Source organism: Apaloderma vittatum, unplaced genomic scaffold, assembly GCF_000703405.1.
Source record: "Apaloderma vittatum isolate BGI_N311 unplaced genomic scaffold, ASM70340v1 scaffold13331, whole genome shotgun sequence".
Classification (NCBI taxonomy): domain Eukaryota; kingdom Metazoa; phylum Chordata; class Aves; order Trogoniformes; family Trogonidae; genus Apaloderma; species Apaloderma vittatum.
Window position 1 is genome coordinate 37,460 of NW_009697455.1, and position 16,602 is coordinate 54,061.

At 52.1% G+C, this 16,602-nt stretch overlaps 1 protein-coding gene across 1 annotated transcript in view; it reads left to right on the top strand.

Annotated features, from left to right (window-relative positions):
- Positions 1 to 13,624, top strand: part of PIK3R6 (phosphoinositide-3-kinase, regulatory subunit 6) — a 19,299-nt gene extending 5,675 nt beyond the window's left edge. The window contains exons 4-19 of the mRNA XM_009877639.1: positions 552 to 620; positions 1,203 to 1,335; positions 2,664 to 2,733; positions 3,157 to 3,340; positions 4,120 to 4,261; positions 5,403 to 5,489; positions 5,961 to 6,417; positions 7,081 to 7,180; positions 7,849 to 7,971; positions 8,498 to 8,608; positions 10,160 to 10,250; positions 10,663 to 10,733; positions 10,967 to 11,057; positions 11,542 to 11,612; positions 12,647 to 12,759; positions 13,468 to 13,624. Of these exons, the coding sequence (XP_009875941.1) occupies positions 552 to 620; positions 1,203 to 1,335; positions 2,664 to 2,733; positions 3,157 to 3,340; positions 4,120 to 4,261; positions 5,403 to 5,489; positions 5,961 to 6,417; positions 7,081 to 7,180; positions 7,849 to 7,971; positions 8,498 to 8,608; positions 10,160 to 10,250; positions 10,663 to 10,733; positions 10,967 to 11,057; positions 11,542 to 11,612; positions 12,647 to 12,759; positions 13,468 to 13,624 (2,070 nt within the window). The remainder of the gene's footprint in view (positions 1 to 551; positions 621 to 1,202; positions 1,336 to 2,663; positions 2,734 to 3,156; positions 3,341 to 4,119; positions 4,262 to 5,402; positions 5,490 to 5,960; positions 6,418 to 7,080; positions 7,181 to 7,848; positions 7,972 to 8,497; positions 8,609 to 10,159; positions 10,251 to 10,662; positions 10,734 to 10,966; positions 11,058 to 11,541; positions 11,613 to 12,646; positions 12,760 to 13,467) is intronic.
- The last annotated feature ends 2,978 nt before the right edge of the window (positions 13,625 to 16,602 follow it).

Genomic DNA, 16,602 nt, shown 5'->3' on the forward strand with positions numbered 1-16,602 from the left:
TGTGTCAGCTTGAGCATCCCTCTGGCTTCCCATGGGCCAGGATGGGGATGCAAGAGCATCAATCCTCCCTGCTCACTCAGGTCCCACACCCATTGAATGCAAGACAGGCTTTTCACAGAGGTTTTGTATTTCCACATGAGTTTTTACAGCAGAAAGGAATTCCTTCATGAGCTCAGCAGCTCCTGAAGCTTCCACATCCCAACAGCAACCTCCAGCCCTGTGCTGTGGCTGTGGCACTGTGGTATGTCCCCCCAGAGCCCTCCTTGCTTCACGTGGGATGCCCACCCTGTAGGACCTGTCTGCCCCAGGACATCCTACCCGCCCTGCTGGCCTGCGCAGGGATCCCAAATGCCACTGTGACCTGGGAAGTATCACCTCTAAACCAGGATGAACCCCTGTGCTGCCCTGAGGTGTCCGAGCTGCTGAGCAGATAGAACCCAGCACATCCCAGAGGCTCCAGTGGCTTCCCCAGCTCCAGTCTCTGCTGCTGCCAGTGCTCCTGCCCATCCCAGGACCCCACCAGGTGCTGACTGTGCCTTTTGGTTCCCCAGGCGGAGCGAGGTGACTTCAGGCATTACATCATCCCCTTGCTGCACACCCTGATGTACGCCCTGATAAAGGTAACCGACCATGGGCTGCGCTGGGGCAAGGTCCGGGGGTGTCAGAAGCGACAGGAGGGGCCACCTGAAAACACTCAGCACCTATTCCTGTGCTGAAATATCCCAGCACCTGCCTGACAAAGCCCTGGAGCTACCACAGGTGGACTCCATTGCGTGTTTCCCAGTGTGCTGCTGGATGGCTGAGCCACTGTCACCTGTTACATGTCTGGGGGTGACAGGTCCTTCCAGAAGTCTCCCTTGTGTGGAGGTGTTTATTGTGCACGATGTTGCAACCTGGCAAAAAAACGTGTGCCCACAGCCCTTTGGTGGGTATGGCTGGAGGTTTCCAAACCATTGCAGGGCCTGATCCTGCTTCATATCATAGAATCATAGAATCATAGAATGGCCTAGGCTGGAAGGGACCTTAGAGATCATCTAGTCCAACCTCCCTGTTTTTTTGGGCAAGGACCAATATTGCATTTGAATCCATATAGGTAATTTGGCACAGCTCTGTACCCTCCTACCCCAGGGTCTGTTGTGGGGAGAGCACCATTAGGGATCACAGCCTGTGGCATCTCCTTACCTGCCCCTTTCTCCCTCCAGGCTCCCTGTATCTCCGATGAGCTCTGCGGCAGAGTCTATGACTTCTGTAAGAAGCTGCTTACCCTGCCCAAGCCTTTCTGCACAGTCGGTTTGGACTATGCCACCAGGCTGAAGATGGAAAGGATGGCACCAGGTAGGAAGGCTTCTGGGGTTCTGCCCGTGCCCGGCACGGTGCATTGCTCATGGCCTCGAGGCAACAGCAGTGGGGCTTCAGGGGGTTTCCACACCTGAGCTGGCCTTTGCCTAATGCAGCGAGTCATGGCAGGGATTTCTGCAGGGGCTGGCCAAATGCGTGGGGGTCTTAGAGATGCATTTGGGTGGGTGGGTTCCCCTCTCCTGATTTCAGGCTGCTAGGACTTTGTTACTAGCAAAAAACTTTGAGGTCCTCCTGCTATAGGCACCACCAGAGTCAAGTCAAGCCCACCTAAGGGCAGATATAGACACCCTCTGTCTATGTGGGAAACAGGGTGCTTATGCTGCCAGCCTGGGTGTCTCAGTAAATTTTCAGATGTCTCCTTTTTGCTAAGTGAAGTCTCCGTCTGAGATTGAGTTTCAGGCTGTCCAGCCTGAACTCTACTCGGAGAAACTCATGTACGGGCAAAACGAGAACTACAGCTCTCCCTCAACTACCTGTGCATCAGTTTTTAGACACCAAAACATCATTAGTTTCTGCAAAGAACAGTCCCTTTTAGAAAGCAACCCAGAGGACAACACTATTTTCCTTTTTCTCTGCATTTCTCATTAAAGTTCATGTTAAAGTTCTCGTTAATAAGAGTCTTTAAAAGCAATCTTTTAAAACAGTGCAACACGCACTGAGAAACCTCGTGGGAAATTAGAGAGAAAGGGCCACTCTTGGTAGTCTCAGCTCATCACCACCACCTTGATCACTCTTCCCCAGTACTGCTTTGCCCGGAGCTCCAAGGTCCACCTTTCTCTCCGCTGACTTCTGGTAAAACAATGATTCAGTGTGGAGAGATGGGGATCTCCAGCGAGGCTTCTCTCGGAGCACCACGAGGTTCACAAGATGATTGCACCTGAGCAGCATGGGGTGGATGTACTTTCCCCACCCCGGAGCTGGCTGAGGGTACAGTACATCTCTCCTGATTCAGAAACGCGTCGTGCTCTTTGTATCCACCCAGGAGTAGGGCTCTTCCTCCAGCTTCCGACTCTACTCCCAAGCTCATAATCCACTAAACAAAGGAAGGGAAATACAGGAAATTGTCCCTGAATAGAAGGGGTTTTCTTTTTATGTTGCATGGCCTATCTCTGTCCTTGACTATTTTTAGCTTCAGGTTTGATCCTTGACTCTTTGACATCATCTCTCCAGCAATGGGTGTTCACTGACTTGCCTGACCCACCATGAGCCTCTACAACCAGGAGCAGCTCTGCGCTGCTCTGGTGAGTTGTGTGATTATTTCTCCTGCTCTGACTCCTGCGTGTTTGTCTTTTTGTGTTTGTTAGGGGTGTTGTACCAAAGAATGGTCATTTCCGAACAAAGTCTCAAAAGCGACCCGTACCCTTATCAGGAAAAGTGAGTAGCACCTTTTCCAATGTGTTGTTACTTTTATTGCTTTTATGGTCTCCTAGTGAAATCTGTCCATTTCCTCACTCTGAATTAACGTCAGATGGAACAGATGATTTGCACCTAAACCATGTGGCAGTACATGGTCTTGGGAGACACAATTTGGTGGCATCTCAGTGCCTCGCTAAAGTGAGATTTGCACTTGTTAGAGCACATTCCTCCCCCGTGCCCCAATTTATTTCAGTGGTCCTGGGAGGCAGGGAGCTTCCCTTGATGGGAAGACAGAGCAGAGGAGAGGAATATCAGCAGCAACCCTTTTTCTCTGCACGGGATCATGGAGGTGTGAGCTGCTCGTGCCAGCCCTGATATCAGTAATGGGGAGTCCTCTTCCCGTCTCATCTCACTCTTCTCCCATCTGCCTATTCCACGCAGGATTTTCATCTTTGCTGATCCAGAGCTGCTCTCTGAAGCCATCTGCAACGCACTGGTCACCGACACGGAGGCAGCTCAGGTCTCCCAGAGCCCCCGGGCTTGCATGGGCTATGTGATCCTCCACGCCATGCAGGCAGCCCTGGGTGAGGGCTGCGACATCAGTGGCTTGAAGGCGAGACTCCAGGTAACCAGCAGCACTTCTGCAGCACCACAAGTGGTTTTTGAATGGTCCTGCTCTTGCCAGACACCTCAGAGCAGGGGAAGATTTTCTGGTAGCTGGAGAGACACCCTGGCCCAGCTATTCCCTCCCCAGTGTTACTTGCAAGGCTGGGCTATGAGCAGAGCTGATGTTAAAACTAAAAATTCTTCAAATATAAAAGAGTTGCTGCAGCAGGAGCCAGAGGTTTTGAATCTTCAGTTTGAGCCTTCAGTTTCGCACAACAAAGCTGGGCTCAGTGGCTACGACACAGGCTCCTCTGTGAGCTGCTGATCATTGCAAAAATACCTCAGTGGAAATGTTGCAATCAGTTTCTCCAAAATATTCCTCAAGAAGAGCTGTGAGGCCACAGAAAGGCAAGTGTCTGGCTCAGAAAGAGAACCTTGCTGAGGCACTCAGTGTTTTTCACCCCAAGGACATCTTTGTGTGTGTCTGCTGTCCCCATGCCCTGAGGGTTGCATGAGCTGCGAGCTCTGCTCCTGATTCCCCAAGGTCGTGGCAGCTGTTAGCACACTGCCCATCAGCTGCAAAATAACCAAAAAAACACCCCTTCAAGCAGGCAGTACAGCCAGCATCACTCCTTCTCCAGCCTTTCCTGGGGAGAGGAGGACATTTGCGTCCTCCACTGTGAAATGACAATTTTTGCAAGACTCATTTGCCCTCTTTCTGCCCCTTCCCACGGCCCTGCCCATGGAGCAGCTCCTCTTTTCAAGCCTCCGAGTGCTAACAGCTGCTCCTCACGACAGGATATGCCCACGAGCGATGTCGAGCACTGGTTCCAGCAAGTGGTGTCGGCAGTCGAGTGCACCGGACACGAGCCAGACCGCGGCCAGCACGTGGCGAGGCTGGAGAAGATTTACCGCGCTGTCCTCAGCTGCTTGCGAGCAGGTGAGCTCCCGGCAGCCACGCTGGGTTATGAGAGCCATGCGAGCTCCAGGCCTTTCCCTCATCGCTGCGTCCTCCCTGTTGCCCTCCTACAGCTGTCCGTCCCTACCTCCCGTCTGCCTCGGCTTTACCAGTGTGCATCTCTGGGATCAGATCCTTGCAGCCTGGCTCCTTGTAGTGACCTCTTTCTGTGGCAGCAGAAGGCAGGTCTGTCACCTGAGGAAAGGGTCTGCAGCAATGTCTGCTGCTAATTCAGCTGCCCTGAGACCCAGGGACATGCCTCCATTGTTTGCAAAGGGTGCCATGGGTGTCAACCGGAGGAGATTGGGCAGACTCTCTGCTGCTATAAGATCTATCCTGCCATGGCTTAGACTGAGGGGACACCGTGCACTCCTCCCCGAAACCTTCTTGTACTGATATGGTGGATAGCAGTGCTGTCATCTCCTTCCATCCCTGGAGGTTCTATTGCAGCTGCACAGACTATAACAACCATCCCCATCCATCACAGCTCCTCGCACAAATCTGGAGTAGACCAGAGGAAAATTAGGGTCATTTACCTCCTCCTGGCTACTCCTGGTAGAAAGTTTCTACATCCCCATACCCTCCCCAGACAGAGCTGGAGACTGTCCCAGTGCAAGATATGGGGAGGAACAGCCAGTGGTGCAGGGAGAGGAGTGTGACCATCTCTTTTTGGGGGCAGCGAGCTATTAAATTTTCTTACTGCTTCTACCAGTGCCGTAACTGGTTAGAAATAGCCAGTGATGGTGGGGTCAGTGGGCTCCCTTGCGTCTCAGGAAGTCTTGCCACATGGACTGGAGATGTTGCTGGAAGGCTGTTTTATTTATTCCGCAAACCCTCTGCTGTCTACAGCAAAGCAAGGTCCTTTCCTTTCCCATGCCTTAGTTTCCCCACCTTAATTTCTCCTTTCCACCGATGGTGTAGCTACCGTCTTCTGGTTCAGTTTGTGAGAGCAGAGGTCTGTGATTACAACCTCTGAGATGACCACAAGCCAACCAGTGGGAAAGCCCCTGAGGCTCAGCATGGGCTACCTCAGCCATTGTCTGAAGCACGGCAGCAGTGGGGGTTCGCGCGCCTGCACGGAAAACCTGCTCCTGTGTGTTACAAGCACCCTTGTTTGCCCCAGGTGATGCTCCCCTGGGAGGGCTGCAGGGCACTCCTCTGCCCAACCCCAACATCAGCTTTCACCTCTGGACAGAAGATGACCAGCTCTGTGAGTGACCCAGGGGGAGCTGTGGGGAGTTTGGGTGGTGCCTGAGCCTGGCAAGCCTGTACCTGTCCTTCACCCCTGATTCTGGAGCACTGAGCTCATAACCATCGCCCAAGGGCCAAGCTCGTGGAGACAGGTGCTGACTGCGCCAGCCTTCCTTCTTGTGGGATGTTATGGTCAGATCAGGGGATTAGGGGGGAGAAGGGTGAAGGAGATGAGGAGAGGACCCTTCGTTGGGGAGTAGGAGGGGGTTAAGCTGCAGCAGGATATGCCCAGCATACCTGATTTGCATGATCCTGAGCTCTCTTCATGATGCAAAGGGAAGTTGGACTGGAAGGCTGACTTCTCTTGGACCTGCTGGTGCAGGTATTGGCCTTGTGGTTTGCATAAAAAGAGGGAAGCTGGGGCAGGACTAGGGCTTAGACTGGTTCTGGTTGTTTTTATTTCCCTCCTTGAACTCCTTTCTACCCACAGGGAAGGAACTGGTGCTGTTCATCCGCCCGCTGTCACAGAGCTGCGAACCTGACTGCCTAAGCCAGGACCTGGACAACTTTGAGATCCAGGACATCATTTCCGACTGCGAATGCTGTGAGCAGACCCGCTTCTCTGTGCTCTCCACCGACAGCGGCATCGAACGAGACCTGCCCGCAGCAGCTGAGGAGCCCTTCGCCCTTTGCAGCACCGAAACGGAGCAATACCGACTCCACAGAAAGGGTGGCATTAAAAAAAAGCCGTCACCGCTGGAGAGCGTGGCCTTCTTGCAGGCTGGCTGCAACGGTCCGGGGGTGAAACCCCCGGCGAAGCTGCAGAGGAGACCGGGCACCCCCCTGGACGCTGTGACCCCACTCCAGAGGCTGCACACTGCCCGCATCGTGCTGCTGGGGGACGACCGGGTCCTGGGGCGCCTGGCCCAAGCCTACCACGCTTTGAGGTAACCGGTGGCCACAGCCTCTTTGGCCCTGGGGGCTTGTGGGGAGGGAGGACCGAGTGCGGGCTTTGCTCTTCAGCCTGTTGAAGCAACCGAGATGGCTGGGGACGTGGTTGGGCTCCTGCATTCCTGGGTCAGGATGGGACCCAGGTGTTTTGCAGCCAAAAACATCTGACTTCATCGTCTTTGTTTGGCTCTGTTGGCCCAAAGGATGCACACAGCGAGTTTTTCCCTTCTGTCTGTGGAATGGGATAACTGAGCAATAAATGAGGCAATACGTTTTCCTGCACAAAAGAGAAAAGTCCTTAAGAAAGCTGTTTTCCAGCTGCTTCTTTCCAGCTGGTTCACCTTAGCCAGGGGAGCAACATGGGCTGGGGCTGGGTGGCGGTGCAGGCAGCAGCTTAGGGAGCAGACCTGGGTGCAGATGGGAATAATAGTCCCCACCACCAGCCCTGTCTGTGGGGTCACTCCTTGCCCCCTCATCTCCCCTTGCTCGGTTTGGGGCATTACTGCCACCCTGTCACACTGGGCGAAGCACGTGGCTGAAGAGGGCATGTGCTCCTGTCACAGAGCAGCTGCAGTCTCCTGGCACTGCCCAGCCTTGGCCAAGAGCCATGTTCTTCCACCTTCCCCTTGTGACATGGCTATTTACTTTTCCATTTCAAGGAAACGAGAAACACGTCGAGTTTTCCTGACTCCCAGGCTGAACCTGCAGTTCTACTACATCCCGGTTGTGATGGGGCAGACAAACACTTTGGCTGTTACGGTGAGTCTGGGCTCAGCAGCTCTGGGCCCTGCTGCCTGCCGCCAGCAGCTGATGGTGCTTCTGGAGGAAGAGCAGGGGGTAGATTACAGGAATTTGCATCCATTAATGCCTTCTTCCCGAAACAAGGAGGATGGGAGCCAAGGCAGGGTGGCTGGGCTCAATTTGCACGCTGGTTTCAGGAATCCATCAGTCCCAGAGACATTCACGTTGCTCCAACCACCCTGATGGATAATAGCTCACAGCCTAGACGTGGTATTTGGTTTTGTCTCTGTGCACCAACTACAGGAGGATTGAAGGAGCTCAGAGAAGGACTAATGCTTTTCTTACCTCCCAAACGCTTAGAGGAAGCAGCTGCCCCTCACTGAGGGGTTTGCCTGCTTGTTCATGGCCCTAGTTTAAGTTCTGCAGTCACTACCTTGCAGTTTATCTTGGGCACATCTCTTCCCCTCTGACAGCCTCAAGACAGCAATAAATAAGCACTTCTCACAGTATTTTAAGCTGGCCCAGAGCTGGCTGTGAGTCTTGACAAATATGCCACTTATTTTTCAAGCAAGGAAGGGGATGAGGGAGCTGCTCACGGAGCATTCATGCCTCAGCTCCCTCCACCTCCTCTACGGCCCCTGGTATTTTGAGCCACGATCATCCTGAGCTGTGTGTTTCTCCCCCAGGATCACGCTGCCACCAGCCAAGAGGAGCTCTGCGAGGTGGCCGGATACCTGGGCAGAGCCGACCCGTGGTACGAGAGCAACATCAACACGCTGTGCCACATGATTCCCAAGCTGGCCACCATGGTACGAGAGAAACCTTCCCACCTCCCCAGCCTGGCCCATTTCCCAAACTCACCTGCAGTAGCTGAGGACGAGCTTGGGCCTCCCTGAGTTCCTCCAGGCCCCAGATAGAGGCTTTCTCCCTGCCAGCGAGAGGCTTTCTCCATGAGAGAGGCTTTCTCCATGCCAGGGCACTGCAGCTGGGAAGGTGCATGTGGCTGACACTGCCCCAGCCCACAAGAGCCACTTGCTGTGATGGGTTTTTTTGGCCAAGTGACAGGACATGGCAGATTTCAAGAAAGAAAATGTAAATTAGATGTTTGCTGTAATACCCCCAACTAGCATTTCCCAGCAGTATGAGCCACCATTGACAGCCTGCAAAAAAAGGCTGTTAGGTAGGTGTAAGCCTTCACTGCTGCTCCTGTCTGATTTGACTAGAGAGAGCTGCCCTGGGTGATGGCTCATTGCTCGTTACTTATCTGGGAAGGTGTGAAGGTTCGTGGCACTGCTTTTGAGAAATGACTGTGGCATGATTTGCTCCCTCCTCCAGCCTTCCTCTCCGAGCAAACATCTTGTAACGGATCTGTTCATCACCGATGTGATCGCTTACTATGTCCGCATGGGCACCCAGCCCGTCTGCCTCCAGGTCTATGCTGTGAAGGTGGGTGTCAAATCTCTTGTGCCTTCATGAGGTCCTGTAAGGAGTTGTAGAGCCCCACTGCTGGCAGAGTTCTACAAAGTCAAGGGGGTCTGGGAGCCTTCAGCAGGTGTGAGCCTGGATTTCCATGCTCCCTGGCCTGTCCCCTCCTTCCCAGGCTCCTGGGTCTAGTGCCTCCATGTAGCACAGCTCAGCTGGAGTCAGTGATGCTGGGAAACCTGTCTCAGGATGGCACAGGTCAGCAAAGAGAGCCTTGAAATTACCCTGTAAGGACACAGATTTCCTGCTCCACTGGGTTCAGGTTGGCTTAGGAGCTCTGTCACATCCTGGTGCTTTAGATGCTCTGGGCAAACAGGAGTTTTCTAAGTGACTTTGCCAAAGCCTTGCCGTAACTTGCAGGGCTTTTGCAGGGCTTCCTGAAGCACCATTGTATTTATTTCCTGCCAGCTCTTCTCTGAAATGGTACCAGAGCAAGGCCTGGCATTTGATATGAGAGCGAAAAGCTGCTGTATTTGGTCATGTAACATCAAACCCCCCATCTGCTCCTCTGGCAGTTTACCCTCTTCAAAGCTCAGGGTGCCACTGATGCACATATCGCCTTTTAATCTACTCTACTGCAGCAGAGCAGCAGCCATGGCATGAGCAAACTGGCACATGGTTTGCAAAGAGCTGGAAGAGCTTTCTTAATTGCTGTAGAGAATCACCAGGACCTGAATTAATTAACACATGGCTTGTGAACACTAGTCCTCAGCTCATGTGGCTGGGGATTCTGATGTTTTATTTTGGTGAATTTTTATTCCACTCATTTCTCCTCCAAGACAAAAATCAAAAGAAAACAAGAAAGTGGGTGACTCAAGCAGGGGAAGAGGAACTGACTCCAGATGCGGTTTTCAGATAGAGGCACCTAGCCAACCCTGTTCTCATAGAGGGCGTGATGCTGCTTCATCTGGAAATGCTAAGCCCGTTTTGCCTTTTTGGTTAAGACCACACTGTTCCTCTTTGGCTGCAGAGGGTTTTCCTGGAAGTGAGGGTCATGTCCCACAGGAGCTGACCATAGGTCTAGGACTGGCTAGGAGAGGTTCTCCAAGACCTTATCTTCACATTTTTGCTTGAAACAAGCCCATGAAAAGAAAATAATTGGTAGGTCTGAAGTGACCAGTTGATTCAGGTGTATCAGACAGGACCTAAGCCAGCAGCCGCAGTCAGACCTGGGAAGCTGCTTCCCTAGACTTGGGCTGCCTGTGGGTGGGTGGCTGGGAGCAGGCTCATCTGTGGATGTGCAGTGACACCCAGTGGCAGGGGACACCGCTCGTGGCTGTGTTGGCCAGATCCACCCGCCTCCTCATGAGGGCTGCCACGCTCCTGGGCTTCAAAAAGCAGAGCAAGAGCAACTCTTTCCATCCCACAGGCCTTCTGGCTGCCATGACAAGGTCATAGGTTCCCTCTGATGATGTCACACCTGAGGACTCTGAAGAAGGTTTTGATGTCACAAGCCCAGTGTGACACCACAGGCTGATAGGAGGATCCATTCTTGGAGTTCTTCCTTTCTTTCAGATTTTCTTCAATGACCCGGCACAGGAGCCGGCCGAGGACGTGTTCCTCACGGAGCTGCGCACCCAGGTGCAGGAGAGCATCGCCCACAAAGGTGTGTGAGTGCCCCCAGGCTGAGCCCTGCAGCAGGGGCTGCCATCCTGGATGGGTGTTCCACCGGCCCCGGTTCCCACATGTCCTGTTCCTCAGCTTGCAGCAGTCAAGGCCATACCATGGGGCAATGTCTCTTGCTCCCTGATGAGCAGGAGGCTTCCCTAAACCTCTCCATCTCCCTCTCGAGTGCATGACATCAGGCTAAATGGGAGACCTTTTAGTCACTGGCTCCTGGTCTCAACCAGGTTTTGTAGGCTGTGCCTTCGGTTGGTGTCAGAACCCTCTAAAGTTGGACCAGCCCCGTTACTTTTTTGAGGAAACAAGCTGGGCTTTACACGGGAGGACCCCTCTCTGCTGATCACAGACAGTGGGGATGAGTGAAACCTCAATCCTACTCGGTTCCCTCCTTGCAGAGTTAAGCATGACCAAGAAGAAAACGACCCTGGATGGTCCTGGCATAGATCTCACAGTAACATACAGAAAGGTAAGTGGGGCTCTTGGCAGTCAAAAATGTCCCCGCTCACAGCACGGCACAGATCTGAAGGCAGTGCTCTGTCCCTCTTTCTTTCCTCTGGAATCACCCTCCAGGAGGGGACAGAAAAGTCGTGGTGAACTTTAGAAGCCTGTTAGCTAACCCTGCATTTGGGAAAAGCTGCTCCCAGATTTCCCCATGTCTAATCTCTCTGCCAGTGTGAATTACCAAAGCCTTTCCTGCAGGTTGTGGTCAGTGACCGGGCGAAGGAACTGGCTATGTCCCTGCGCTCCACAGGTCTGGTGATGAAAGCCATCCCTGCCGACGAGGCTGAAGGTAGATTCTTCCTACTTGGAACCACGTGAAAAGGATTTGCTGAGTTTTCTGGTGCTTGGTAGAGTAAATCTGACCGTTGCACTTGGTGCCAGTTGTGCCTGAGCTGTGGGGATTGGATTAGTGCCGTGCATATAGTGGTGTCACCACAGTCTGTGTTGTGTGTTTTCTCATGAACAACGTGCTCAGGGCTCCCTCTAATATCACGTTCAGCATACGCGAAGTCTAGGGTAAGCAGCATGTTCCTCTTGCTTCAGCCTTCCTCTTTCACCTTGCCCTTAGCATAGCGTTTGAGGTTTCCACTCTGAGCATGATCCTACGCAAACCCTTAGCCTACGGAGCTTGCTAGAGGCCTCCTTTTCAGCTGCCCTATGTATCCATCAGGTCCCTGGCGGCGCACCCAAATGTAGAATGTGGCATCAGCCCCACGGTAAACCGACCCGAGATTGTGCCATGGTCTAAAGCTAACACTCTGCTTCTGTTGCAGACCTGGTGTGTCTGAACGTGAACATCACTGAAATCATCAGGATCAACAATTTGTCAGGACGATCGTTCTCGGTAAGGAGCTGTGGATGCTTGCAGTCCTGGAGGGATTGCCCAGTGCGTGGAAATACCTTAGAGCAACGATGAAACACTCTGTGGGGAGAAGACTTTGGGGCCACCCTGCTCAGAGAGTGTTTTGCAATTACTTTCCATGAAAAGGTCCACTTTTTTGAGCCAGAGCCCCAGATGCCATCCCTGCTGGGCAATGCACATTGAATCTTGTCTCAGGAGACCCTGAAGGACCGAGCTGATGCTGGGGTTATTCTGTGACCCGAGACAAAGGGGAGGAAAAAATGCTTAGCCCCAGTCATTGTGGCTCCATTTGGGTACGGGAGAGGGTCTGTGTTTTTCCGGCCAAGTCCATTGCCTCCACATGTCCAGCTGCAGGGCCCTCCCCAGACCTCATGTGTCAATCCCCACAGAGCTCATGAAAATAGAGACTGTCAGAGAAATATTTTACCAAAGCAAAACCACAAAGCAGGAACGTCAATGAAAGACTGAAATGCAAGAGATGGGACTGAAAACTTGGGCTCTTGTCCTTTTTGTTTAACGTGAGAGTTCAAGCAGACCCCAGAGGACACACTGCCCCATGGGAAAATGTTGCTGCAGTTTAGGTGGCCTTTTGTCATTTGGGCCCTGCAGCCTCTAGTGTCTCAGCTTGTGTTTTTAGCTAGCCAGCACACTTTTGCTTATTTTCACCTGGCTTTTGGAAACACCAAGCTACTGCAGCCCACACTACTCAGCAAACACACCACAGCCCTGGAGAACAGACCATGCCCCACATCAGACACCTCAAGCCTTGCAACCTGTGCAGGCATTGCCAGTTTGGAAAGTTTGCCCTTGCAAAACTTGAATTACAGAAAAAGATCAGGAGAGATACTTTCCTCCTTAAAGAATTAACTTTGTGCCACACCTGAGGTTAAAAAAAAAAAAAAAAAAGGAGAAATGTCACCATTTGTCCCTTTCATGCCCGGTACACGTCCCACTCATCACCGTGCAGCCAAGGGAGGGGAAGCACTCACTGGGCTCGTCTTCCCCTCTCATTGCAGGCTGTGGCAAACAGATTGAAAACACGTGACATCAAAATCAGGAGCACGGAGCAGAGACCCTTCACTGTGTGTCTGGACAAGGACAGCAGAAGAACCTATAGGAATGTGATCAGGTGAGAACACCACACGTGCTGTGCTCTGTGCCTCTTGCCGGGGTGCTTGCGCCCCTTCTGAGGTGGCAGAGCTGTTTCCCAGGGAGGCTTGATCCTCATATATGACAGAAGGCCCACGGACAAACATATTGCTCCTCCAGGGAAGCCCACCTTTAGGTTTTCAGGTGATGATTGTGGGGGAAAAACCGGTTCTTCCATTTTAATTAAGGTGTGGCCGTTAAAACAGTGAAGGGATAGGTACCTTGTCTTAGAGATCTTATATCTTCTTAATTATATCATGGAGCCAATGCTCTCTCCGCTGAGCGCATTCCTCATCAGGGTGTCTCAAGCATATGAAGGGAGGAGGAGAGAATTCAGCCCTGTGGAAAGAGCAAGGATCCATGTGCCTATAGTAGTTGCAGAGACATGTGATGTGTTGGAAGCAAACGTGTTGTTCCAAGTCCACAGACCACGCAGTAACATACCTAAAATGCATGTTACCAACTGAGCCAGGCTAAGGACACTGGTTTCGTGGTCAAACACTAATACAGCTCAGCTCACCTTTCCAGCCAAAACCAGTTGAAAAAGCAGAAAAGCAGCTGCACCGTCTGAATACGACAGCCCTCCCTCAGCAGTTGGTGGAGGGACTTGATACTTAGTTTGAGATCAGACTCTGACCCTCACAGGTGGAGTTGCACATAAAGTAAATCTGTTTTTGTGCTCTTACAGCGTGGAAGTGTCCCCCTGCCTAGAGCCCAGTTACTGCTTGCAAAAGACCAGAGCAATGAAATTGAGCTTGCACGGAACAGAAGATGTGGGGCTTGCGAAATACATGCCCAAGTCTCTGCTGCTGCCTATCAACACGTTTGCAGGTGTCATCCAGTGAAGAAAATGAGTAAAAGCTGATGTGAGAGATGTGACATTGGATCATCACAGAGGAGACAGAAAAAAGAAAAGCCACCAACAGTGATTTTACAATGGTACTGGTGTAAAAAGCTGCGACAGCAGGGATGGCTGGGGCTCAGGGAAGACACCTGTAAAACTGAACGACAGTGGCAACCACAGCTAACGCTCCCCTGCCAAGGGGCAGAGCGCTGCTGAAGAACTGAGTTTTAATTTTTTGCACAAGTCAGGGAAAACCTTTGGCCTTCTTCACTTGGGGAAGACCTGGGAAAATACAGCTGAGGTGATGGCACTCGCTGTGCTTGTGGATCACAGAGCAGTCACTATCAGTAATATTTATTACAGTAATGTCTCACAGCCTGGTGGGGGATCAGGTCCTGTTGTGCAGGGTTCTACACAGGAAACTTCATTCTGGCACAGAGTGATATGCTGGGGCAAATCAGCAATTATTGCCCTGACTGGTTTAGGAAACATCATTCTAAGCCTGACCATAACTGGGAGAGCACACAGCTTCTGTGGAAGTCAGTGGAAAACCCACTGTTGTTTCAAAGTCGCGGTGAATGGTGTGAAACAGGGACACGGGAAATTAAGTGCAATATTTGGCAGTGATGAGCAGGGTGAGGACAGCTCAGGCTGAAGAAGCCTTCACTGAGCACACAACAGGGGCTGCACAACAGCCCTGACGCCTGAGCTGTACCCTTGAGTCCACCCAGGATTTCGCTGTAGCTTTGCTACACAACTTCTCCACATCTGGCCCGGAGCCTCATGAGCGCCGGTTGTGCTCCTCCAGTTGTACATCCTGGGAACAACCACTTACAACCCCAGCAGCAGTGAACCTCCTCTGGGAGGTCAGCAACACCTCTGCCTTCGGTCTGTTGGGTCTGCGTTTGCCGCCGTGGGTAAGGGATTTCAAAGAGTGGAGTCGTGCTCCAGGGATTGATGGATGGGCAGGATGCCTGCAAGACTTCTTCGTTCCTTTCTTCTGCTGCTACCACAGTGTAGAAACCCTCCTCTGATTTGCAGATGGGCCAGGCTGTGGCAAAAGCACAGCTCCTGATTCCACTGGGTTCACACTGACCCGGCGTTAAGGATAATGGTATTGGAGGACCCTCTCTTCATTCCAGTTTGTCACTGACTGAAATAACGGGAGAAACAAAGTGTGTGTTTATTTGCTTTCTAAATGTCATCTATGGTTTCTGGAGTGTCTCCGAGGAGTCTTCCCTAAATTCATGTGGGAGGGGATTTGAGGGCATTCCTTCTATGACACTACCATTTTTTTATTCTCTTGGCTCCCAGGTAACTCCCTACCTGGGCTGCCTTCACTCGGGATGCTTCCTGGGATCAAGAACCCAAAGAAAGTGTCCTTTAGCTTTGTGTCCGTGCATAGCAGCTATTGCCCATCATCTCTGGCTGTCACCGATGGGGAGTCCCTGGAGCCAGCTCTGTGCTGCAGCGTGCTGCTGTCCCAGCTGCAGTGGCATTGGCAAACCCCCGCGTTAGCCCTGACAGCTCGGGACAAATCCACCCCTCTGTCCTGTCTGTGCTGCCTCTGCCCAGCCCTGAGGAGCTGCACCTCTGGAAAGTCACTTCGGTTTAACCAACACTGGAACAAGGAGCCCACCTTCCAAGTAACTCAGTCTGGGGTACGGGAGGTGTGTTTCCTTTCCACAGAACTTGGAGCTTGCAGGTTGTCCAAGGAGCCCCTCACTCCCAGCTGAGCTAGGCACTGCCCCCAAGCTTTAACATCCCACCACAGGAGTCACGAGGCTGCAAGATCTCAGCAACAACGTTCAGTTCTTCAGCACTTTTCACCCCACAAGCCACAACTGTCGATGCCCAGCAATGCCAGACTTAGGCAGCAAACGTTTCAGGCCTGAAGGAAGCTGAAGTTAGACAGGAGACTCAGAAACAAGTCAGGAAATGTCTGCCTGCACCAGCTGTTTCCCTCTGTGAGCTACTAAGGTAACACAGGGTTTAAGGGGTGACCAGTAGCTCTTCACACCTCTCCCTCTTTGGGTCTTCACTAGGGTGTGTGTTTACCCTGGCACACAAGGCAAATGCTTACAAAGCCAAAAGACCCCGCACTGGGTTGGAGCGTGGTCTGTCCAGTTTACTCTGTACAGTTGTAAATGATGTAGATGGATTATAAGTTATTTGTATAGGTGGCAGAGATAATCTGTATCAGAAAGTGCAATCCTTGTAATGCCAATTAAACAAAAAAACAGAGGGAACCCAGTAGAAACTGTCAGTTTGGTTGGGGTTTTACATTTGCATGTAGCTGGGGCCTGACCAGCCCCAGGAGCCGCACTGACTGACTTCTCCAAGGGATTTATGAGGTGCCTGTGATCAGAGAGGGGTGGATCTGGCTGGTGACCTGTGAGCAGGCAGGGGAGGGATGCTGCAGGGGACCCCAGCCAGCCCTTGACACTGATAGGGAGGGATGGAAGGAGCTCTGAACCCTGAGCAAAGCGTCTCAAACAAAACCCAGTGCCAGCCCAATGCCTTATTCCACCGCAGGACCTGCTCTGAAAGCAGGGAGGCTCTTTTGTAGAGGGGAGGGCTGGGGAGTGCCCGGTGCCAGGCACTTGCCTTGCCTGGAAACACCTAGTACAAAAAAGGGAAAGCGTTTCCTCTCTGCTCTGTGATCAGGACGGAAGCTTTTGGTTCTAAAAATCCATCCTGACTCTGAATTGAGGCGTTTAGTGCTTTTTTTTTTTTTTCTTCTCCTATATATTAGGAAACATCACAGCAATCCACATCTACTCCTGGGACCTGAACCAATTGGGAACATTTCTGCCATCACTTTAGGGAAAAAAACCCATCACTTCTGTCCCTTTACTTTGTATGGATAAAACCAAATAACCGTAAGGACGGAAAAGGAGTGTTGGTGTGCCCAGGAGGCGTTAATTCAGCCTTCGGGCCGGGGCTCGCAGGGAAGCAGTGGAGTCGCCATCCCTGGAG